The sequence below is a fragment of the Symsagittifera roscoffensis genome, chromosome 5 (assembly GCF_963678635.1).
Source record: "Symsagittifera roscoffensis chromosome 5, txSymRosc1.1, whole genome shotgun sequence".
NCBI lineage: Eukaryota > Metazoa > Xenacoelomorpha > Acoela > Convolutidae > Symsagittifera > Symsagittifera roscoffensis.
Window position 1 is genome coordinate 19,523,613 of NC_087066.1, and position 26,795 is coordinate 19,550,407.

Genomic DNA, 26,795 nt, shown 5'->3' on the forward strand with positions numbered 1-26,795 from the left:
ATGAATTAAGATCCAAGGATAAGCCTTGATGATCTGATTTTAAAATTAAGTGAATTTAAGTTTAAAATGGTTTAAATTTATTTAAGAAAAGATTTAGTGTTTTAATGATATTAGTGAGCTTATGATTGCTGTTATGTTTTAGGTGATGAAGCTGGGACAACTGATGATTTTATGATTACTAACAGTTTATTGTCATGCTACTAATTTTTATTTTGATTTTCACTAAATATTTTCCAAACATGTTTTATATGATACTGCAGATTTTTAGGAAAACGATCTGAGATCTTTTTATCAATCGTTATTGTATATTAATAGTTTTGTTTAGCGCCTGAAATGATTATGAAGATTGACTTCAAGATTTTATGTTTGCGAATGAAAATCTAAATTCATTGCTAATAAAATTCTAAAATAAAAGTCTGTGTTGGCTTTTGCCGTACTATCATATAACTATTTGGTAAGTTTCTACTTTGTCGTATGTCGTCTCTGGTTCGAGGTCTTCTTGCAATTCCGGGTAGTTCTGTTATCGTTCGGAATATTGGCTCTGATCTATTGAGTCGTAGAGACATTTCGATTAAATTATCGTCGTATAACATTTTAAAAATGTTTTGTCTAAATTCTAATCTATTTTTGGGTTAATTCTAAGCTATTAAGGTCTTGTTCGAGACTTATGGTCGCACCAGATGAGTTAGGACCGATGTGGTTAACTCATAGAGTAATTTCGGATAGGGTACACCGTCTGCTGGTCACGCTATCTTATTTTCGGCCGGATAGATTCGTGCAACTTCTTAGTCTAATACCGATCCTAATCTTACTCTTATACTATCTAGTCTCAGGTTGTTTAACTAGTCTCTGCTAGGCTCAATAGATCTAGGGTATACTGGTTTATTGCGGCTGCTGAAGTTCCTTAGGAGAGGCAACTAAATTCTAAGTTAAATTCAAATCTCTCTGGTGCTGAAATTACAAGTAATTTCAGCACTTACAAATAAGTGGGTTGTTAGTTAGATAGATCATGATTGGTTAATATTAAATACTTTACAGTGGTAAAATATCTAATTTATCCAATCATAAAATGTAGTTTAGATCAGGTTCCAACTTTATGTGCGTTAAAATTCGAAATTCGCATCTTAATAGTGTGAAAAACTTTGATTCTCTCGGAGTATCATTGTTTTTATCTATAAAAGTGAAAAATTGTCAATAATAATTAATTTGCAATTTAAATGCTTTATGAAGTAATTTCGATATAATTCAGTTTAACTTGATTATAATCAATTATTTTTTACTTATAGACGCTGACAATAAAACTCAAATTTAATCGTTTTTCATCCATATAAGTTCGGTGCAGGGGTGTATCAAACAGCATACAGCACGAATCTCATATACGTTTTAGAATTGAAAATCGTATCGCTCAGCATTAAAATTGAAACTCAAATTTCATTCTTGCCAATACTAAAACCATCATACCCAAAAATTTAAAAATCATAGTGTTTCCACACATTTTGCTTTAATGGCAATAAGTGTTCACTTCAAGCAATTATAGTTCGTGGCAGGGCGGATTTAACATTTTTTGAGGGATGAGCGAATTTTCAGAACGGTTTCGAAGGCTCATTACTTTTTTTTGTTTAGTTCGCCCAACTTTAAAATATTATCAAGTGGAACCCTTCGGATGGTGAGGGGTCGAATCCCTGAGGAGACCTCCCCTCTAAATCCACCCCTGGGTCGGGGTGTGACTGTTCACAATATAATTGCGTTTTGGTTGCATAATTTTCAAATTTTCTATTTCTCAGAAGTGCAAGTTACAAATTGAAATAATAATGACTGCTGCTTTGATTTTCGAATATCTTTACCTATTACCTCCCTAGTTTGCAAAATTAGGTTCATCGGCAGGTACAAAGTTCGCATGTCCTTAATCGTCGAACTATTTCAAAAAGGGGTTGCAATTCGTTTCATGGTACCAAAGGTGGGATAGTTAAGAAGGTCTTGTATTTCTGGGATTAAAGCTATCGAAAATTATGCTAGTCCATACACTTTCACATCTCCTAACTTTATGCTAGCCGCACTTTATGCTAGTCGAGCGGTCAAGCGGTCACCGGAAATAAAATACCAATTTCAATTTGTTTATGGGGAGGGGATATTTCGGGGCGATTACCCTTTTTCGCCTGACTGCGTGCTACTGGTTTAATAATAAATTATGTTTTTTGTTGAAATGAAAAATGATTGATTGATATAAAAATGGATTTTAACCAGAACTGAATAATACTAAGCGTCATATATGCTTGAGTCGAATGAGCATATTTGTACAGCTAAATTTTCGATCTATGTATAATTTACAGTTGAAGATTAATTCAATAATGGCACATATTTAATGAAATTAAACGTTACATCATTTTAAAAACATTTTGTTGCTGAGCTGGCAAATTATATATCTTTTCTAACTTCAAGGCCGTTCAATCTCAATTTAATAAAATTATATGTTAAAGACTTTTCAGTAACATTCTTTTTCAGTCGTAATTTTTTTTTGTGTAAACAAATTTGCGTTATTAATCATGAGTAGAAGAATGAATGATATCGAAATGAGAGATAGTTATTCAGATTTTGACTTCATCAGATTAACTTGGTGTGACACCAACGGAGTTCCCAGGTCAAGAGTAGTTCACAAGAGTTCATTCGAGTCAGTTCTCAAATCTGGAATTGGTATCACAGCAGTTTATGCCTTATTTGGAGTTGATTCGAAAGGGTGCAAGTTTCCGAAGCTGGAGAGGGCTGACAGTGATGGGATCACCAGTGTGCTGATGACGCCACAAATGGAAACATTTCACGCCTGTCCCTGGTCGGGGAAGGGAAAATACAAGGTATATTCCGGAATACAATAAGTACTTCAACTAGAAATTTAGTATAAACTATTGCGTTTTAAAAATAATTAAAGCATCGAATTTTGACATGAAAAATTGCTATGAACTACCAAAACTGGACTACAAAAATATCAGTTCCTCAAAATTAAAAAAAAAACTTTCTAAATTTTTTGAGTTTAATCACACATGAATTATATTGGTTTAAATTTCCTAGGTCGCCGAAGTCTTGTGTCAAATTCATGAGCAAAAAGACCCCATAGAGTTCTGCTATTATGACTCGAGACAGATCTGCCTCAAATTACTAGACCAGCTCAGAAGTGAGTTCGGGTTGGATTTCTACTCCAGTTTTGAGTTTGAGTTTGTGGTGACGAAGGGTGGGGAGACTTTGGGAACCGGAGCTCACCTTTGCTCAACTGTTGTTCTGAAGAAAACGGAAGACTTGTGCTTCGAGGAGAGTTTTAATTAGAAAGTTGAGCAGGCAAAAATTTATTGTCAACTCAAAACTGAAATTCAAGTTTTTGTAAAAATGTTTTGTGGCCGACCAAACTATTTTTTTAGCTCATCCAAAACACTATAAGGACCCTATTTTGTCAAAAAAATTCTGCCGTGTAGTAATATGTTTGAAAAAAAGGCCAAAGTTGACGTTTTAGAGCATTTTTGGAATGATTTGGTACGCATTCCCTCAAAATTAATACATTGGCGGCCGACTTGAAATGATTGTCATAAAACAGTACCTAAGGGACTTTTGGGAAAATATGGAAAAAAGTTTGCAACCAGAATTGAGGTGTTGCGGGCATCCCCCTCGGCACACTTCTGACCATGAATAATGATATACACGCAACTTTTTGCCAAAAAATTTTCAAACTCTTTAAGAAGGCAATTGATCCCAAAAAGAGGTTGTATTTTTAATGAAAAACGGCTGCAGCAAAATGAAATTGTACAGATTTTTTGTAACCGAGTTAGGTCTTCAAAGGGTAGGGAGAGAAAGTTTAACAAGCGAACAGTATTTCACAAGCAAACAGTATTTCAAAATTGGGTAACTTGGCTAAGTTAACAGCTGCGTTTTCCTTTCTTTCCAAAAATGACGCTCAGTTCTGAAACTCAAAAACTCTCCTAATAAGATCGCAAATCGGTTATTCGAAGCTGGGATTTCTGTCGAAGCAATCAACTCTGAAGCTGCAGAAAGCCAAGTTGAAATCACTATGGTCCCAACTCTAGGAATCGAATCCTCCGACAACGCATGCATTTACAAAGATTGCGTGAAGTGCACTGCTCTAGACCAAGGATATTCCGCTACTTTCATGTGCTGTCCATTTCCTGAAACTTACACTGGAGTCCACTTGAATTTTTCACTTCTGGAAAAAACTAGCGGGAAAAATGTGTTCACGGATAAGTCAGATGAGTTTGGCCTCTCTGAGCTGGCTCAGTTTTGGCTGGCTGGGGTTATGAGTCACGCCAGGGGAATGACAGCTGTGATATGTCCGAACAACAATAGTTACGAGAGATTGGCACCTGGACAAAAATCGACATCAATCAGGTACACTATAGTTCAAGACAAAGGTAATAAGACATTAATTTAAAATAAAATTATTGCATAAATCGATCTAGAGTTTTAAATTATGCGAAATTGAGTAAAAATATTGGGTCATCAGATATGCAATATTAGAACGAACAGAAAGTTCTCACAATTTTTCTTAACTTAGTAAAATAAAAAATGTATTACCTTAAACTTTACATAGTCACACATATCCTATACTTTGATCGTTATTAATCACTGCAGCAGTTAAATTGAGGCTTTTTTGAACAAATTTTTTTAGACGTTTTTTTTAGACGAAGTATCTTGGAACGAAATTGTATTTTAAAACTGCAGGGGACAAAATTTTTTTTCAAATAGAAGAGACAAGAAATAGTTGAGTTGAACTTATTTATATAAAAATTTATGACTCGTGCTAGAAAAATGGTAAATTTTTTATAAATTATTTTTTATTTCGGAAGAAGAAATAGGAATAAAATTGTGCGGGTGAAGAGAAACAAAAACCTGGAAACATATATGGAGTTCAAGACTCCAGGTGCATCAGCTAATCCATATCTGGTCATGTCTGCAGTGCTGGCGGCAGGCATGGACGGACTGCGACAGAAGCAACTGGTTAGTTCAAGTACCGCACTCAGTTGGTTGGGCAGTTTCAGATAAATAATTGGTTTGAAGACGCAATTTGATGATTCTTTCGTTTCTAGTCCACTAAAATAAACAAAAAATACACACGTCATAATCATGGCAAATCAGAACTTTTCCGTAACAAGCAGCAAACAGCTGAAATAATCGTCTTTTTTTTTCGTGAATCTTTTGTCTGAATCTATCATAACTTATAAAAAAATCCTTCTAATTTTGTATCACTGAATTAAACTAGTCTTTCATTTTACCTGACGTTTATACCCGGGCCGAAGGTTGTGTGTTTTATGATTAGACTGTGTTGCGATAAAATTCAGTATTTCGAGACTTTGTCCGCCTTTACAAAAACTTGACCCAAAAATGAATTTTTGGTCGCAGAATGAACATTGGGGACTTTGAAAGTATGGAAATAAGTCGCGGACCTCTACCCGGTTAGGAGTTCTTCATAGAAACCTTTGTGGTATTCATTGTGGTCTTCTACAGGTTTCTAAGATAACATTTATTTTTCTGGAATAAAAGCCTATGCCACATTAGTTCTCGCTAATTAACCATTTAACTAATTAATTATAAACTGACCTACGTTTCAGGTACCAGAAGAAGGTTTCTATGAAGACCTTCCGAAGGATTTAACCGAAGCAATTTCCGCTCTGGAAAAAGATGACGTCATCAAAAGTGGACTGGGCCATGACTTTGTGGACTTGTATGTGGCCCTGAAAACACAGAAAGAAATACCTATCATTGGCCATGATGAGCAATGGAAAACTTACTCTCAGTTGATTTAAAACTGAATAATATTGCTTTTTAGAATTGGCACATTTTGCTCACAAAAATCTGGGTTTTAATAGGTATTATATTTGTAACTGCCATTTATTGTGGTCTTCTTCTGTTAATGACTTCAGTCAAGGGATAGCGTCAGTCTTTTATCTGTATTGGATTTCTATTCGTACTCTTCGTGTATGCTATTTTGAATTGATATTGAGCGTTGCACTTTCGAAACAATTGATCTAAAATTGTCCATCCTTTTAATTAAGACGATTTATCCACAAGGGAAAGGACCAACATACGATTTGTCCAGCTTTTTACAGAGAACCGCTGTTGTGCCCCTGGTTAAGATTTACATGCAATTTTTTGGCTATTTTTCTGGGCTGGGTAATGTAGCCTCACCCTCAAGCAACGAGCACGGATCATGGTGGGCCTCGAACAACCGACTTTTCGTTTGAGAGGCGGAGACTTAACATCTCACCATCGCTAAGTAAAGGCCGAGGTATTTAATTAATATTTTATTTTAGTGTGGTTCTTGCAATTCGCAGAGAACCTCAATTATTTTTTCAAATAGCTTGTTTATTCGCATTGCTAGCAAAAAAAAATTATAATGGATCCTTGAATTGATCTGCTCGTGGGTTTTTTAAAATAGATTAAAGTGATATTCAGATAGATTTAGGTGCGGTTCGGATGGATTTTAGTGCGTTGGAAATCCATCCAAAAAATATTGGAAACCAGATCTGATCATCTTAAAATCTTGCCTAACTCAGATCTTGTCCAGACATGGTGCTTGTTTTGGTTGGACAAGGTCATGTCTGAATCAGGACTGAGGCAGGTATGGATTTTGCCACAAATGCAGACCTGCTCAAGGCCTGATTCAGACCTGGAACATACATGGGTCAGATCTGAACCAGATCTGAGCAGATCCGACCCATGTATGCTCGAGGTCTGAATCAGGCCTTAAGCAGGTCTGTATTTGTGACAAAATCTATACCTGGCTCAGTTCTGTTTCAGAAATGTCCATGTGCAAAGAAACCATGCATTATGTCTAGACAAGATCTGAAACAGGCAAGATTTTAAGATGCTCATACCTGGTTTCCAAGTTTTTGTTAGGTACGGGGAAGTGCTTTACAAGCTCAGAAGTAAAAGAGCTATAAATTGATAAAGAGCAGTAGTATTTTAATTGAAAAAGGTTACATTTACATTTTTGAAGGATGCCTAGATCTGATTTTAAGAATATTTATAGACCTTTTGCTTTCTTCCAAGGCACTGAATTTTTGCCTATAAGTTTTGTTTCACTCTTATCTTTTTTAAACCAGTTCATAATGTTTTTGTAACCGAATGCATCTTTTGAGCGGGTAGTACGATTTAAAATTTCTTCCAGCTTGTTTTTGGACGCTGCCGTTTAACTTAGTTCTCCTTACGTAAATTACAATTTATTGGCATATTTTATCCCATTTTTGGCTGTTCCAGATTTTTAAACCTAGCGTTTTCAAGAGGGTACTCAATGCACTCGATGTCAGTGTAAATCATAATTTCCAGTCCGAGCCTAACCTTTTGAGACATTTTATAACCACTACATCACCGTTATTTTCACGCAATCCTTAAGTGATCTGAAATTGAGTTTTGTATGACTTCCGGGATCTTCTATTGACTACACAAAAAAAACGGTACAAGACTTTGAGGTTTGCGTTTCCTTGACTCCATGAATGAAATAACAAAGCATTTCTGATCAGTATAAAACTACAGAAACGATTTTATTGAAATGAATTGATGATTTTAATTTCAAATTGGAAAAATAATTGCGTATATTTACATTCATTTTTTTGCATCCAGGCATCAAGAAATTAATTTTACCAGAACTGTTTTAGCTGAATCTCAAAAAAGTTGATAGATTGCGCGAAAAACGTTCAAAGCTCATCCGCTCGAAACTTTCCAATAAACTCATCGACAGTTTTGATAAAATAACTTCATCAATATCAAAAAATGAACTCTTTTCAATAAAATAGAGGGTAGAATGTTAGTATCATTTCAAGACAAGGCAGTTGGTTATGTATGTGGGCTATGCTGGATGGTTGACATTGACGTTAACTTGGTTCTTGGTCCCTCCCCCTGCTGACTGTGGCATCCTGAGGCAGGTGAGTGGACGGGGGGCTATGAGTCTGGCAAACTCCTCGTAGTCCACTTTACCCTCTCTGTGCTTGTCCGCGAACTCAACCAATTCTTCCACCTCCTGAACAAGCCAAGTAGAGTTTTGCCGAAACTCATACACAATAATTATAGGATCGGGTAGGAAAAATGGATATAAAATAACAACAAAGAGGGGAACCTTTGGGCGTCCAGGGTGCTCGAGCCCTTGAGAAGAAGGGGCCGAGTCCCGCTTTTCAAGTTTTCTGCCTCCTGGCCAACCAAAGGGGCCCCTTCGGTATATTTTAAAACATCCATTTTGCCTGATCCACCCTAAAATTTTTCGAAATGCGTCTTCGGCGCCAATATGTGCTAGCAGGGGCGGATCTAGGATTTTCTCGAGGGGGGGGGGGGGGGGGCTAATTTTCAAAAAAATTCGAAAATTTTGACGACCTTTTTTTTTAGGTCGACCAAATTGATTTTTCGAGCTCTCCCAAAGCACTGTTTTGCCCCTTTTTTCGGTGAAATATTCTGCGCCGCAGGCAAATTTTTGAAAAAACAGTCAAAAAAGCCGTTTTTGGGCACTCTTTGAAAAATTTTGACAAAAAAAATTGCGTTTTTTTGGCGCGAGCTCCCCCTCAAAGTTAGTTTATATTGGCGCGGAAGGCGCCTTTAGAAAAAATTTAGGGTCGGTCGGCCAAAATTGGATTTCTGAAAAAGTATCAAAGGGGGGAACCTTTGGGTCGACAGGGGGTGGAATCCCTGAGAGGGAGGGTCCGCCCCCCCCCCCGCCACACCCCCTAAATCCGCCCCTGTGTGCTAGCGTTTTTTTTCTAGCGATTTAGAGAGCTCGAAAAATCGGAAAACCAACTTAACCGACTTAAAATAGTTCGGCAAAATTTCTTCGGAATTTCTTAAAACAACCCCCCCCTCTCGAAAAATGCCAGATCCGCCCTTTACTCCAAAAGGAGATGTAAATAGCTATTTTTCCTTAATGTATTGCGTCCAAACCAAATTAATAAAATATTAAAGCCATTATTTTGTGGACTTCCAACTTTTCTATTTCGAAACTTGTGTCCTGAAAAATTGTAAATTGAAATTTTAGGCTCAAATTTTCCGACATGCTCAGATTTTCAAAATACGAAACTTGTGACCGATGTCGAAGTTAACACGTGTCTGTTAAGTACCTGTGGGGTGAGTTTTTCTCCTACTGAAGTGAGCATGGTGCGCATGTCTTCAGTTGAGATGAAACCACAGCTGTCCCGGTCGAACTTCCTGAAGGCCGAGATTATTTTGTCCACGTTGTCAATCGGACGTCCTCTCGCTATCTTCATCGCCTGCGAAATAATCAAAAGAGTTTTGTTTCTTCTTTCGTTTTTGTGAAAAAGTTAAGAACTTTTCGCATTTCTTGACCTCCTCTCTGTTTTCTGAGACGCAAAAGCATCTCTATATTATTGGCGATATCTAAAAGGATTTATGTGACAAAATTCTTTAAAAAAATTGCTTCATGTCTAAATCAATGCCTATTTGTTGTAGGGGCACGCTGATGTAAAAAGTTTTCGTGAGGTGGGAATGTTTTTTGAGTTCTTCCAAAGCATTACAAAAACCATATCTTACCACAAAATTTTTCGAAAAAACTTGAAAAGAAAACATTCTGGCGCGCTCTAACCTCAAAGCTAGTGAATTCTCAGCAAAACTTCAGGGTTTGTTAGCCTCATTTTAACAATGCAAATATCATTACGAGGCCATATTGTGCGTTTTGTGAATCATAAGCGGATTCCGCAACACATCGAAATTAGATTTGTTGCGGAATCCGCAACGTCGTTACTTTTCTTCGATCTTCTTTGCTGTTTTGGATCCTACAAAAAATAGCTGAAACACTGTACCGCTCACAATTGCTCCAAAATTAGGCCATATTGCGGAATCTGCAACAGTATTTGCGGAATCCGGAACAATTTGTGGAAACCGCAAATTGTATGTGCAATCTACAAAAAGTAGGTGGAATCCGCAATTTGTAAATGGAATCTTTATTTATTGCAAATTGCAATTACATGTGTAGTAGCGTTTTGAATTATATCTTTTATTTACCAGGTGGTCAGCGGCAATTTCAATCTAAATTGTGTCTAAGTTGATAAGCTACTATTTGAAATACCATACATTTGATCCCAATTCTTGCCCTCAATTTCGACCTCAACTCCTGCCAGCTTACAACCAGTTTCAATCTCAACTCCTGTCAAACACCCTATTTCGATCTCAATTCCTTCAAACATCCAAGTTCGATCTCAATGCATGCCAACTTACACTCAACTTCGATCTCAACTACTGCCAACTAATCGATGTCAGCTTACACCCAATTTACACCCAACTGATCCTGCCAACTTACACACCACTTCGATCTCAAATACTGCCCACTTCGATTACAAAAAGTTCCAACGATACTGAAGGCTACCACCCACATATTATGCTAACCAATTTTTAAGGATTTGTTCGCGGATTCCACTTGCAATTGTAAAGTCTTTGCTTTGAAACTCCGCATAGCTATAGATAAAAATCCCGATTTCAGCTTTTTTTTCTTAGTATGCAAATCAGTATGAAATGGTGGGTTTCAGTTCCAATTTGCGGAATCCACTTACAGTTGCGAATTTTGCTTAGAAATTTTTTGGATTCTACTTATACCAGCAAAATCCATTTAAAGTTGAGGAACCCGGAACAACTAATTAATTTCGCTTGTTACGGAATCCTCTTTTTCAAAATAAACGTGCTGAAAAACTTTACGTTACAGGTATTTGTATTTGAAAACCACAGAAAAGTTGTAAAAGGAATCCACTTAAATTTTGTACATGTTTAGAAGTTTTTCTCCGGAATCCAGGAACGAACAGACACAAAATTGGGCGCATATCCAGTGAACAGTTTGGCCGCTAAAAGATCGACTAACAATTTTGCAATGACCGACAAGCATCGACTTTTACAAATGCAAACACACACAACATTTTGAGAAAAACTTGAGTCAAAAAGCTTAAAACAGGAAAATGGTTTTAGAAAAGAAAAATCGGAAAGCTGAAAAACTTTTCTAGCAACGCAATTAGTTTGAAGAAAACTAATGCTTGAAATGTTGCCGTACCACATTTAGCTTACATCATGAACGATTAGAGTGAACCTTCGCAGCACACATACGGCTCCTTTGCCCTACCTTTGCAGCACTCTTCTCCTGCCAGGAGATATTTTTTGCAATCGCAATTAACAAAAAAAAATTTTGGGTTCTCTTGGTAATTGGTTTTAAAATATATTTCTTTTCCTCTGAACAAAAGATTATGCTACCGCATGTAACCTACGTACTCGATGCCTAAGGTTGCTTTTTTCTTCCATCGTTCGAATCGTCGGATAAATTTTGACACATATTGCTTGCTCTTCGTTTTTTATTATCAGACAATTTTTTTTTAAAAATCTTTCGTTCGATTTCTGTTCTGGCACACTGAGTTTGGGATATTAAATATGGCAAAAACAAAAGTTGACAATCAAACTTAAGAACGAAAGGACCAGAAAAAGCTAGCCATGCTCAATGCGACGTCCATTTGAATAGCCTCAAAAACAAACTCAGCGAATTGAAAAAACAACAAATGATTGAAAAAAAAACAATGAATTTACCCCAGAACAATCTTCGGACCAGGCAGCAACCTCTCTCTGCATCAGTGCCGCCATAACTGTTACATAGCAACATCAACCAGCAGATTTAACATTTTATCTTCTCAGACAAGAACAACCGACCCACAGAGCACTTTAGAAAACCCAACCAGCTTGACGCAATGCGCAGTTCTACCAATTTATGTTTCAAAAGAATTTCAGAGAAGACTTGGACGATTTGACATCCTAGTCAACTATTTCAGCAAAGACCATTATTACATTTTTTCGATCGCCATCGTTTGATCGCAAGAACTTACACATAAATATTTCTTCTTTCGTTTGCTACCTTGGTGGAACCTCCCGGACTCTCGGATCTGCAAATGACCTCCTTCAATTCGATGATATATGAACAGTTTACAGTTAACAAAGTCCATCAAAAACAAAATTACAATGATGCCAGCATCTTGATAACGATGAAATAAAGCAGACAAATCTTGTCCTTTTTAACGATTGGCTAAAAATTTTTTTTCTTGGCTTACGTATACTTTCCTCAAGAAAACGACTCTTACATCAGCAACAGTATACGCAATTATTCGAAATCAATTGATTTTCACGTAAAAACTGACGAAAAAAATGATGCAACTCACAACATCACAGCAACCTCCACGACAAAAAATGAATAGCAACAGCTCATCTAACAATACTTCTTCTCCACAACATTGATCACAGACGCAGATCTCAGTGAATCGACAGCGGTAATGGCATAAAGATTGTCTCCTACTATACGTGCCAGTTACTTCGATACATGGAAACAAGTACATCAGCACCTTGGCTTAAACAGATAAGAAAAGCAACCACGGTTACTTACAACAACAAACAGCGTTTTTTTACACCTAGAAGAATGCCAATCTACGGAGGAGTTTTTCATTGATAATTTGCTCGACTCCATGAAAGATAGAGAACGACCCACCCAGTTTGCTATTTACCCCTTCGGAACCCTCAATAAAAAGTTGATCATAAGAGAGCATACATCCAATCATCAAAGCACCTGACACGGCTCTGCAAGCGAATGCAACAGTCATGGATGTACCACTGGTCGGCCAAATTCCTACATGTTAAGAATAAACGTCGCACGTGACTTCTCAAACCATTGAGCTAAATCTCCGGAAAATGCTGACCTCTCAAAACTTTGATAACATTTGGAGAATGGAATCTTTTGGTACATGACACGTCGTATATTTATTGAGAGACGAATATCATGCAATGCGCATAATTCGAGAGGGAAAAGTTCACGAAAGCAGCCAGGACTGCTATTAAAAACAGTGCAATTTTGATCAACATTCATGTTTCAGCACCCCCGGCAATTCAGACAGATGCAAAAAGACTTGAAAAAGCACTTCGATAGTCTGGAAGTACATCAAAACACTATTTCAAGTGACTTCATCAAAGAATGCATAAGAAAATTTCTACTCAATGAAATGCTTTCAGCGGGATGGATTTTCAATTCATCCATCATCAACCCAATAAGCCTCTAAGACTTTGTCGTCTCCCCAACGCAAAATTCAAACACAAAGAAGTTTGCCTGAACAACATGCTTTCGAACAGACCGTAAACACTCCGCAAACTTCTGGACGTAATAGGCCGATTTATCAAACCCAAAAACCACATCAACACCAATTAAGAAGGTGTGCGTATGCAAGAATCTGCTCTGTCAGAAGATATAAACTTTCTCCGATTTCTCTAGAGAACCGACATACCATAGCTTCATGAAAACACATATTTTGTCTTTGGAGCCAATTTAAGCGCCTTCTTGTGCCAATTTTGAACTGCAAGCTTGTAGTGACCATAACAAATCACTTTTCCCTCGTGCAAAAATTTTCACTGAAATTTTTCAACCTGGGCAATTTTTACGAATTAACCGATAGCCTCAGCGAAGCGCAAACACTCTTGAACAACCTGCGACAGGTCTTTCTGATTGGTAGCTCGACCTAACGAAAAAGATACTAACTAATGGCAACATCCTTTAAAAAATCCTGAAACGAATTGAGCCATCATTTTTAAATGTTTGTAATTTCGTGGAATTTAACCAGCGATTCACTCGTTTTCATACAAACCAAGTTCTATAAACTTCCGAAAAAAAAACAACTGAATAACTTTGCTTCACATCTCTTCATAAGAATTCGTCCCAATAGGAAATGCCACGCCAGTTACTATTCGACTCCGCCCTATTCAGCAATTTTTTTGGAGAAATTGATTTTCACGGTCGAGCTTATCATCAAGAAAATCTTGCAAAAAGTTTTTCAATCTACTAACTGCTTCCGTAACCTTTTTCCTTAATCTAGACCAAACCACACAAACAAATAAATATCGTTTGCCTAGAAAAAGTTGCACCTTCGAAGAAGAGTACGATAATCAATTTTGAATAACAAGCTGCTCTATTCAGATTCCACAACGGCTTAATATCGAAGAAAACTGCTTATGGACTGACTGTTGCTCACAGTTCTATAATGGATATACTGATTTGAAAAAAAAAACTGCATCCAACTGTAGCAAACAGCCGTGTTGGAAAAAATTCTTTCTTAGCAGCAGAAAAGGAGAGCTCCAAAACCTCTCGTTGCACAGTTGTGTATGAGATTTTTGGAAAGTTGCAATCTCTTTGGAATTTAAACAGAGCATATGCACCTTACTTTGGAGGAGTGTTAGAAAACTTCATACAATGCCTGAACAAGTCGCTTTTTTGCAATCATTCGCTATCATGTCATAATTTCTTAGCAAGATTTTGACCGATGAAACCTTCAACACGTAACTCAGAGAGATGTATAAGATCATCAAAACCAGTTCATTCACCACAGTTTTTTTCATCTCCTAACGACATTTTTGCCCTAAGATTCAAACACTTCTTCATCAAGTGAAAATTAGCCAGAGAGCCAGCTAAACGCCATATCAAATATTTCGTGTCACCGCTCTTTCTCCGCCAGAAATGCAGTTCTTAAAAATTAACGATAGCTCCTTACAGTCTGTATGGATACTTGAAGATTTCTAGGGCATTTTAGGATTATGTTTAAGAAAACACTCACAAACCAATCCCGACTTTCATATTAAATTTTGCGATTGCAAAACGATGCCGATTGTTAGTCTTATTTGAACAGTGAATTATATCGACTAGTATAATTTCACTGACGTAAATGTCAGCTGCAGAAACACATAACAATTTAAAGACAACTAAAGTCAAGTTACTAAAAACCGACAATTTTATCAATAGAAAAATTTAAAAACTAAAATATCATTCGAAAAACGCCACTGAAAATTGAAAATTGATATTTGAAAGGTTATTTTTCAGAGCTTATTTTTAAAAATTTTCCGTTTTCGGGTCTAGCCTACTTGCGTTGCTAAGAAACTTTGTCTGAAGCTGTAAGGCTGTTTTAAGTTATCCGGACGAAACGCATAAAACTTAAAACCTTAAAAACGCTTTTTTCTCAAACTGGATCGGTCTTAGACAGGAACTGAAAAGGATAAAGCTTGCTCGAAATTTTACTAGAATTAAAAAGATCCTATTTGTTTTAGGTCTTAGATGTATTTTTGCCGCGACCATTCCGACCCAAAACAGGTATGCTGCAACCATTGCAAATCAAATTGGGTAATTTCCGATTTTGCGCGACTGAAGAAGTTTTGTACGACTTTGCGTGACCCAATAAAGATATGCAACAAAAGTGGTAGGCCAGTAAATTGACGTATCAGCAACCCTAAAGCGTGCAGACCAGATCAGTAAAGCGACAATGGATTTTCGTAATGAGTAAAACGAAAGTTTTCTTCTCAAATTAACAACGCTTTCACAATAACGTTTTTTAATAGTTGGAACCTGATCTAAACTATATTTTATGATTGGATAAATTAGATATTTTACCACTGTAAAGTATTTAATATTAACCAATCAAGATCCATCTAACTAACAACCCACTTATTTGTAAGTGCTGAAATTACTTGTAATTTCAGCACCAGAGAGATTTGAATTTAACTTAGAAATTAGTTGCCTCTCCAAGAGAACTTCAGCAGCCGCAATAAACCAGTATACCCTAGATCTATTGAGCCTAGCAGAGACTAGTTAAACAACCTGAGACTAGATAGTATAAGAGTAATATTAGGATCGGTATTAGACTAAGAAGTTGCACGAATCTATCCGGCCGAAAGTAAGATAGCGTGACGAGCAGACGGTGTACCCTATCCGAAATTACTCTATGAGTTAACCACATCGTTCATAACTCATCTGGTGCGACCATAAGTCTCGACCAAGACCTTAATAGCTTAGAATTAACCAAAAATAGATTAGAATTTAGACAAAACATTTTCAAAATGTTATACGACGATAATTTAATCGAAATGTCTCTACGACTCAATAGATCAGAGCCAATATTCCGAACGATAACAGAATTACCCGGAATCGTAAGAAGACCTCGAACCAGAGACGACATACGACAAAGTAGAAACTTACCATATAGTTATATGATAGTACGGCAAAAGCCAACACAAACTTTTATATTTAGAATTTTATTAGCAATGAATTTAGATTTTCATTTGCAAACATAAAATCTTGAAGTCAATCTTCATGATCATTTCAGGCGCTAAACAAAATTACTGATATACAATAACGATTGATAAAAAGATCTCAGATCGTTTTCTTAAATTCTGCAGTAATTTATAAAACATGTTTGGAAAATATTTATTAAAAATAAAAACAAAAATTAGTAGAATGACAATAATTTGTTAGTAATCATGAAATCATCTGTTGTCCCAGCTTCATTACCTAAACATAACAGTAATCATAAGCTCACTAATATCATTAAAAAACTAAATCTTTTTCTTAAATAAATTTAAACCATTTTAAACTTAAATTCACTTAATTTTAAAATCAGATCATCAAGGCTTATCCTTGGATCTTAATTAATTTTCAATTTCACTAAATTTAAAACTTGATCATCAAGGCCAATCCTTGGATCAAAAAGGACAATTTTGTTCTCCCCCACCCACTTAGCAAGTGTCTAACGACCTCAAACGTCGATTCACTATCCAACCCTCCAAAAAAAAACCCAAGACTAATAGAAATTTTTCAACAAAACTAACCATTCAAATTAGGATAAACAGTGAAGAACTTCGGTTATTCATCCTTCACTTGAACCCTCCGCTTACCAGACCCAGGATAAATCTTAGACTTAGTAAGTTTAAAATAGTATCTAACGAACTACTCGCGTTCTAATTATACCTGAATCTTGTGGATCGATTTACTATTCTCCAACCCTTGAACACAATCACTACCCCTAAGTAAGATTAAGTAAGTTAACACCTTAGCTTATACTAGCCACGAGAAAGTAAAAAATCATTCTTCGGAATCGATATACTTTTCTCTCCAACTCTGAACAAATAGACCCAGGTTAAGCTAACCAAAAAATCGTAAGGACTAACAGTTTAAGAAAGTAGACATCATCTAACAACTTTTTGCATCCCTCATCCTAAAACTTATGTCATTCAAAAATCTAGGAATTAAACAAACAATCGTTTTACACAACTGTGAAATAGATAACAAAAAATACGATCTAGTAATCACACCTCATACACAAACAGTTGGATATATTAGAACAAAACGACTAACAATAAAAAGAAAAATAATAAACAAACAAAGACAAATCACACGAAAAAGATTGTCAAAAAATAGAAAAGCATTTTCAGAATCAGAAGCCAGCAATTTAGATGACCTCTATAAATTAAAAGAATCAATTGATAAAAATTGTCCCATTCACGATCAATTATATTTTTCCGACTCAGAAACAACTTGAAATTCATCAAAAAGAGGAAAAAGAAGAATAAAAAAGCAATATAAACACAAACCAGTACACTTGTATATTGGAATCAACCAAATAGACACATCGATAGTTATATATTAACAGTCAGTAAACGAAAAAATGAGCCACAGCCACACTCAAAGTGACGATAACCCAGATGACGACGACATTTACCCCTTCCTCGTAGATGCACCCGATAATAGAGGGCAGCATGACTTTTGCAAGAATTTACTCCTAAATTTGTTTGAACCCAAAATCAGCCCATGCAAAACAAAATTCCCAGATGTAAAAATCGAAAGACAAATTATAGAACATTATCTGAAAGATATATGTAATTTAACACAACAATATAGAATCTACACCATAGAATTCAGTACACCAAATCCGAATCACCGCAAATATGTAATTCAAACAGACGATCTTGACTTAGAATTTTCAAAAGTATTCTCAGAATACATTAAAAGCGTACAATATCATAACTCACAAAGAGCAAACTCAACATTTACTAACGAAGTTTTTGCAATAATATATAGTTATATTTCAATATTAGAAAAAACTGAAATTCCAAATATCTCACCAACTGAGACATCCAAACATACAAAAGTACGACAGGAAATCACATTATTTCCAACTTTTCTACATATAATTAAAGAAAATTTCCCTAAAGACGAAGTTTCACAACACACAAAACATGACTTACAAAAAATTTTGGCATGGTTTATAATAGATTATTTCACACATAATATAGACTTAATTTCACAAGCAAGAAAAAATTTCAGACCTCAAAATCCAAACGATGATATTGCCATCACAGAACAGTCAGACTACGTTTGGGACCCAGAATGGCCTCATCATGCATTTATAAACATCCCACAATCAATCTCAAGTCAAGCAATAAGTACAATATCTTATCAAAGAGATTATGTAAGAGTAGTACCATTAACCATTGATGCAACACCGTTAAACTACAATACATTTTTACCTGATACGCGAAACAACAGTTTAAATTCAACCGTCATACACAATGAAAACCTTAATGGAACTAGGAGTCTTACACATCAAGATATCCAAACACCATCACACTTTATAAATGAAGAAATCGTACAAACAACAACAACTACACAACAAAGCATTTCACCAATACGTCCAAATTTAACTACACCAAAAAATACACACTCTTCACTAGCACACGTAACCTTACAATCAACCGTTAAACCCTCGGTTGCTCCACAATATTCATTCACAAATGGATTATCAAACAAATAGACCTATGACAGTACCGTCAAAAACACGAAGAACGTTCACAAGAAACACTTTTGCAGAACACAATTATAATTACGCACATTCATCGAAAACAAATTATCCCCCACGAAAAACTAGTAATAATCATGTAAGATCTCGATATTGGGATAACCCAATGACAAAAACCAACTCAGTAAATTTCAAACTAATTCACATCCTCCACAGGATCGTAGTGAAAATTACCCATTTTTTCAGGAAAATAGAAATAAAAAAGCACCTCATCATACAGATTACTTATCATCTGATGATGATTATTTACAACCAGAAATTTTTGCACCATATACTCAAGAATATTGCGGACAAGGAGTGCAAAAACCATATACATATCATAGAATTTTTTCTCCACATCCGACAGATACACAAAATCAACAACCAATACAAATGCAAAACCCAACTAATACACAATCTTTTCAACCAATTCAGCCACAAAACCCAATGATCACACACTCGTATCAACCAACTAAAATGCAAAGTGAAATACCACTCCCATGTTACCTTCAACAACACGAAATAACAAAAAATCAACTTTCAAATTTTTCACAAATACCAAATGCCGCAGAGTCACTACAAATGACAATGAATCCATACCTTATGGGTGGATCATCAATAACATCAAACAAACCATTAATGGTATTCACAGGAACAGACCCTGAATATTCTGTAGAAGATTATTTAAATGCAGTAACAGCAAATTTAATTTTAAATATAGGACCTGAACCAATTAATACACCACTACATCAAAATTGGATACATCGACGCACAGCGTTGATACAAACAACCTTAGATGGCGCAGCCCAAAAATGGTTTTCAGTATTTCCAATAGAAATAAAATCAAATTGGAAAAGATTTACACAAGAATTTTCAAAAATGTTTGATTCCGAAAGAAATAAACAACACCAAAGAGTTTTATGTAATGAAATTCGCAGATTACCAAATGAAACTATCAAACAATTAGCAGTACGTATCGAAACACTAGTTCGAAAAGCATATTCATTAAATACACATGACTATAAAAACACAAAAATGACAGAAATTTTAATGATGACCTTAACACCTCAATTCAGGAAAATAGCAATAAAAAAGAGAGCATCCCATCCTTCCTCAATCCGAGAACCCGATTTAGATTTTCGAAAACTAGTAGACAAACTAGAACAAGCGGAAATCACAATGAAACTTGAAGAAACAGAAAATCTGAAATTACAATATGTTAATGGAATCGAAACAAACACCACAAATATCAATAATATACAGGAATCCGATACAGACCTCGTTGAAAAAATCACTGAAATACTAAATATTTATGAAAAACACCCAAACTTTAAAGGCAAACCGTCTTTCAAAAAATGGTGTAATTATTGCCGACGATACGGACATAGTATTTCTGAATGTAGACAAAAACAACAAGATAACCAAAACAAGCCTCAAAATATAAAGAACCAAATAAATCATTCTATCAATATATGAAAAAGGATCAAAATCTACCAAACAAAAATGTATAAAGCAACAACAGTTCGGGAAAACCACTTCCGAACAATACTAATTACACAAGGAATCAATCACCATATAACTCAACTTATAGAGGAAGATCACCAGAACGAAGAAATACACAGAAATAATCGAAATAACTACTCCAGATCAAATTCAAATACAACAAAATTTGTTTCTAGATCCAATTTACAATCAAACACAAGAAATAAAAACTATCCAAACAATCAATCACGAAACTCATCATATAACAGAAATAGAAACTATTCAAATAATCGAAATAGAAGTTGTTCGAACAACCGAAATCAGAATTACCCGAACAATCGATCGAGAAATAACTCATATAACAGATCAAACTATCACAGATCAAACGATAATTATCAAAACATATCACAAAATAATTCACAAAACTGACATTCAAGTTATAATAATCGATATAGAAATTATTCTCAATCACCACATAGAAATAATAACCATTATAATAATTCTAAACATCGCTACAGAAGTAGTACACCCAAACATCAAAGACATATTAATCAAGTACAATCAAATGAAGAAACAACATCAGACCCCCCAGGTATTGACGACACAGGAAATAACGAATTACAACTAAATCAAATAAACTGTGAATCATCAGACACAGAAAGTGATACAGAAAACACTATCTCCATAAATATGATAGCAGTCGAGAACGACTACGAACCTATTATATATGAACAACCTTTTTCATCACATATATATGAAAATCAATTGGAACTCCTTCACAATTATTATATTGAACCCATCCATACTACACAAACGGCACAAGAAACTAACGAAATTAACACTGTAAATAAACCCAATGAAAATGACAAACCAAAATGTTTGAATACACATCACATCTACCAAAATGTACAAAAAGAACAACCCAAAGAAAAAATTTGGACAATACCATGTCTTTTAGAAAGTCCAAGAAACAAAGAATTTCAACCACCAGACCTTGAAATTGATTTTTTAATTGATTCAGGATCAGAATCAAACATAATTAACATTCCCACATGGAATGAAATCAAAACATTACACCCAAAATTAACGCCTCTTGTAACCTCCAGTAAACTAGCAACAGCACAAGGATCAACATTAGTAAACTATGGAAAAGTTCAATTATTTTTCTCCCCACGAGAACAATGGAGCAAAATAAAATTTTAAACAAGCCATTTAAACAAATATTTCATATCACTGATATTAAACACAATATCATTGGAATACCATTTATCACGAAATATATACCAACAATCAACATCTTGAATAGTAAAATACGAATCAAAGATAAGTACACAAAAACAAAAAATACAGCCCTAACATTTTTTCAAAGATTAAATAAACAACCAGCATTCTTTTCAAAATTTTATCCAATTTATAACCAACAACGGAAACACCTGAAACCACTATCAGGAAACATATATAACTTTTCAATAAAACAAGTTCACCAATATGATAAAAATCAAAATAAACAACAACTCTTTATGTCAGACCTTGAATTTAGACCCATTCATAAATTTTTTCGAATAACAATTTCATCCATAAAATACATGAAAAACTCAAATTCCGATATTATTTCGCTACACGTATATAATAATTCACCATACCAGATAACATTACCTCTAAGACTCTTAAGATACTGTGAAACAAATGCCACAACTTCACCCACAAACGAAGTAGCATACAGAGTCAATAATATATTACAACTACTAGACATATGTCAATCTTCAATTCTTTCCATAAGTTTTTCAAAATCACAATTTCATCCATAAAATATTTGAAAAATACGAATTCAGACATCATTTCGTTACATGTATATAATAATACAGCGTATCAAGTAACATTACCCTTAGGACTTTTAGGATATGGCAAAACCAACGCTACAATATCACCAATGCATGAAAAAGTATACCGCGTAAATAACATACTCCAATTATTAGATATTTGTCAATCCACAATTCTTAACGAAGAACTATCCATAAATAATATAATAAGTAATGAAAAAAAAAATACAGATTATTTCACAAAAACCCCATATTTCAAACCTACATTCAACACAAATAACTATACAGAGGATCAAAAGAAACTTTTAACAATGTTTAACTTCCAACATTCACAAATAACACAAGACGAATTTGATAAGTTAGCCAAACAGCTAATAAATTATTCATCAGTCTATGCAACATCCAAATTTGATGTTGGCAAAATCAGTTCATCACTACATCTCCCGTTAAAACCTGACGCAGTTTTCAAAAAACAAAGAGCAAGTAAAGTACCAATTCATTTACACGATAAAGTAAACAGATTACTCGATATTTTAGAGCAATATAAAATTATCTCACCGGTAAACAAAGAAGAACAACCAAAAGGTAACACATTTATTAAACCTGTTATCATCTTAGCAAAGGGAGAATCATTAAAAATAGTTTGAGACGCTAGATATATAAATTCACTAATAGACGAATCAAAATGCAATTGGCCTATTGAACCAAAACAAGTTATTTTAACAAAAACAAACGGAAAATACTTTACAACCGCAGATATGAATAGTGCATACAATCAAATGCCACTAGATGAACAATCACGACGTTTAACACAATTTGTTATTGGAAATCAGCAATATGAATTCAACCGCCTATTTTATGGAATATCCATAGGACCAGCAGCATTTTCAGCTTTTATGAGCAAAATTTTTAGACCACTAATACTCAAGAAAAACGCAATCAACTATTTAGACGATGTTTTTATGCAATCACAGACAAAAGAAGAAATGCTTACAGTTTTAGAACACTATCACAAAATACTTCAGAACGAAAATCTGAAGGCCGCCCCGATAAGTCACACTTCTTTTTAACACGAGTTAAATTTTTAGGACATAATATAGAAAGAAAGACAATAACTCCATTAAAATCACGCATTGATGCTATTCAAAAACTTCAACCACCAACAAACAAAAAGAAAATCCAAGAATTCCTTGGAATGTTGAATTTTTTAAGCAAATACTTTTATAAAATGCAATTTTATTTAAGACCATTCTATAATATCCTCAGACAACAAAATAATTTTGAATGGAATACAGAACATCAAACACGATTTAATGAAATTAAAAAACTTCTAACTGAACAAATTTCAAATACAATTCCAGATCCAAATCAACCATTCTATGCAATGTGCGATGCTTCAAATTTTGGCATCGGCGCAGCATTATTACAACCACACAATGGTACAAATAAAATGAACCTTATATCAGCAAATTCTCGATTATTCACTCAAGCAGAGCTACGACTCTCAACTTTAATGAGAGAATGTACAGCTATAATTTATACACTTACAGAATATGAATTTCTGATACTTGGATCAAAACATCCAACAGTTCTATTCACAGATCACAAACCAATCATTTTTCTCTTTACACAAAAGTCAAACCCAAATCACCGAGTTTATAGATTTCAATTAATTCTAATGAAATTTCCAAACTTACATATAGTTTGGACAGCAGGAAAGATTCTTGCATTACCAGATACATTAAGTCGAAATACACCACCTGAATTACTTACACGAAAAACTACAGTTGAAATACCCAAAAGTATAAAATTTTACCTTGCAGAAAACGAAACATCACCCCGACTAGAATGCAAATATGCAGTAAAAACTGACATTGAACAATCACAGATAAATAGCCTACAACACTTCCCACTTTACTTAGATTGCCAAAATAACCACTACGAAGTTGACCTACTTGGAACATCAACTTTCAAACCAATTCCATACTCACAATGGATAAAAAATAACACCCAACAAAAAAGAGTAAAACAACACTCGCATAAAAAAGACCTTTTTCCGTTAATTGAAAAAGAAAATCTAACTGATAAAATAAATTTATCAGGACCACAAACAAATGATTCAAAATACACAATAAATCAAGTTTTTGACCTCCATGACCCACTTGACACAATTCCTTTATCTAAATTAGAAATTGAAAACATTTTTTCCCCCCAACAGATAAAATTAAAATTAATACCTTGAAACAATATCAAAATCTTGACCCAGTAATTAGACAACTGAAATCATGGCATAAATACAAAACTAAACCCGTAAAAGCAGATACCACGATTTTAGGAAATAAAACACTCCTCCGATATTTTCGAAAATTTAATAATACAACAATCAATGAAAACACAGACCTTCTAGAATACCAATTAAATGAATCTACAGTTCCCTGTCTCCCTTTAAGTATGATTTTCATAGCTTTTAACATTTCACATACACAAAACATTAAAGGACACTCAGGATCAGAAAAAACATATTCAAATTTTATACAAAATTTCTATTTCCCAAATGCACCAATTTGGATAAAAGTACTATGAAATTATTGTATAGTATGTCAGCTAAATAAACCTTATCCAAATCAAAAACAAATAGCACAAAAACAAGATTTTAAAGGACAAAGTTTGTACTTTAACCACCGTATTTCATTTGATACAAAAGGACCAATTTCACCCTCATCCGAAGGAAACTCCTACATTATGGTAATTGTTGACGCATTTACACATTATGTAGCACTCAACCCAGTACCACATTGTAACGCTTATTACGCTTACACAACACTTTATGAACACTGGATAGCCAAGTTCGGACTACCCGAAATTTTAGTTACAGACAACGGTACAGAATTCATAAATAATGAAATCATCACACTATGTCATTTATATAACATTAAGCACAAACGGCGTACATCTCATGCACCTTGGACAAACGGCTTATTCGAAGGTATGAACCGTTCACTACAAGAATATCTTAGATGTATCATCAATGGAAATGATACAAGATACACCGAATGGTCAGCAGATGTAAAATTATTCCCCTTAGCATATAATTCACAAATTACGACAACTCTAGGAATGTCACTATATGAAATGGTTTTTAATCAAAAGCCACGTAAACCAATTATGTTTACAGCAAACTCTCATAAAAATGCACAAAGTCATTGTCAACCGAATAAAGACTCAATTTGTTATAAACTACCTTTACACACACATGATGAAGATCATTTTCATCACCCTCAAATTCTTAAATTAGCCTCCGGTACACACACCGAATGGATTTTATATAGAGATAAAAAACACAATGAAATTTACCAAAAAGTAACAAAAAAGTTGTTACAAAGGCAAAACATTAATGAACAAATAAATTCACGCTTCACACCAGCCTCCGATTTGAAAATTGGAACATTTGTTTTAATACCTAATTTTAACACTCAAAAAGGAATTTCTAAAAAATTACAACGCCTTCGTAAAGGACCATACCAAATAATTGCCAAACCCACTGACGTAACATACAAAATCACCGACTCAGACCAAAAAAAAATTGTTCAACATCGAAACAATTTATTACCTTATTACCCAAAAGAATACGCACTACGCGAACTAACTCAATTATATTCTTTCACAAGTTTAGAAGTTATTCGAAATCACCCACATACGGAAAGTGAAACAAAAGAGCAAAATGACATTTACCTCGAAAAACAAAATAAAAAATCAACTACAACGAAAAACAATACAAAAAACTAGATCAAAATATACCTCAAAAAGAAAGAACAAATAGAAAAATGACAGAAAAAATTATACCCCAAGAACAATTAGAGAAATCAGAACATAGAGAGTCATCACGACTTAGAAATCAACCGCGCAAAAACTACAAAACATTCATTCCACAATCCAAAATATTAAAGAAAGTTGAATTTCAAAAACAACTTTAATTTTACAATTAATAATCTTTGCACCTCTGAAACATTTTAAACTTTCATTTTTCAAAATAACATGCTGACAAACACGCAGCGATTCTAGTTCAAAATTAGCCAATAAGATTCATTCAATCCGTCACCTTCTATAACTCTAACACAAACCAATTAGACGAAAAATATTAAACTCCAGGCATATCTATAACTATAACTTTACGACCTCCAGGTCAAATATAAGCAAACCACTCCAACTTGACAAGTAAAAAAAAAATCACCATAATATCATAACCCTCCCTTATCTAATAACGCAAAGATCAACAATATTTCCCCAACTCAGACCTCAGATACCCCCCAACACAAAAATGTTAAATTAGCCTAAAGTAAAAGAACGACCATATTAAATTAGCCTAAAGTATAAAAATCTCAAAAAAACCCCAGATCACTTGACAAATAAAAATAAAGTAAAAGAAGACCTCCCGAACACCATAAAATTCGCCCCCAACAATTTTTCACAAAACTCAATCCACTTGTCAAAAAACCAATAAATAACTCGACCACACTTGAAAATTGCCCCAAACAACAAAAAATATTCGATCAAGAAACCATTTCTTAAATGCTCTTCTCTCGATCAGTCAACATAATACTCAACGTTTTCATAAACTTTTTAACAATATTCCAACCTTTATTCATATTTCTTTTTGATACTTTTGAAGCTTTTGTAATAATCTTAATCATTTTTTGCAATATTTTTTTAAATTTTCTATTCCATATTTGAACTATACCTCCAACTTTCAAAAGCCATTGACCATATTCACAGGTACGAGACACAAAACTTATCTAAATGATACGAACCTTTTTTAGTAGAACAGATATTTTTTTACTAT

At 34.5% G+C, this 26,795-nt stretch overlaps 2 protein-coding genes and 1 long non-coding RNA gene across 3 annotated transcripts in view; 2 read left to right on the forward strand and 1 right to left on the reverse strand.

Moving 5' to 3' along the window:
• LOC134846055 (pyruvate dehydrogenase E1 component subunit beta, mitochondrial-like) overlaps positions 1 to 26,795 on the forward strand; it is a 428,722-nt gene that overhangs the window by 296,780 nt on the left and 105,147 nt on the right. The window lies entirely within an intron of this gene.
• On the forward strand, positions 4,852 to 5,992 carry LOC134846948 (lengsin-like). The gene is made up of 2 exons (XM_063864391.1): positions 4,852 to 4,995; positions 5,607 to 5,992. Exons 1-2 carry the CDS (start codon positions 4,900 to 4,902, stop codon positions 5,799 to 5,801), a joined length of 291 nt encoding a protein of 96 aa, XP_063720461.1. The 5' UTR covers positions 4,852 to 4,899; the 3' UTR covers positions 5,802 to 5,992.
• Positions 7,526 to 9,241, reverse strand: LOC134846850 (uncharacterized). The gene is made up of 2 exons (XR_010162825.1): positions 9,096 to 9,241; positions 7,526 to 8,014 (listed from the first exon to the last, which is right to left on the reverse strand). It is a non-coding gene; the product is annotated as an uncharacterized LOC134846850 (long non-coding RNA).

Bases quoted from the DNA above. Each gene is read 5' to 3' on its own strand.
- LOC134846948 (XM_063864391.1), top strand. From the start codon at position 4,900: ATGGAGTTCAAGACTCCAGGTGCATCAGCTAATCCATATCTGGTCATG. The intron at 4,996-5,606 runs GTTAGTTCAAGT...CCTACGTTTCAG, and splicing joins GACTGCGACAGAAGCAACTG to GTACCAGAAGAAGGTTTCTA.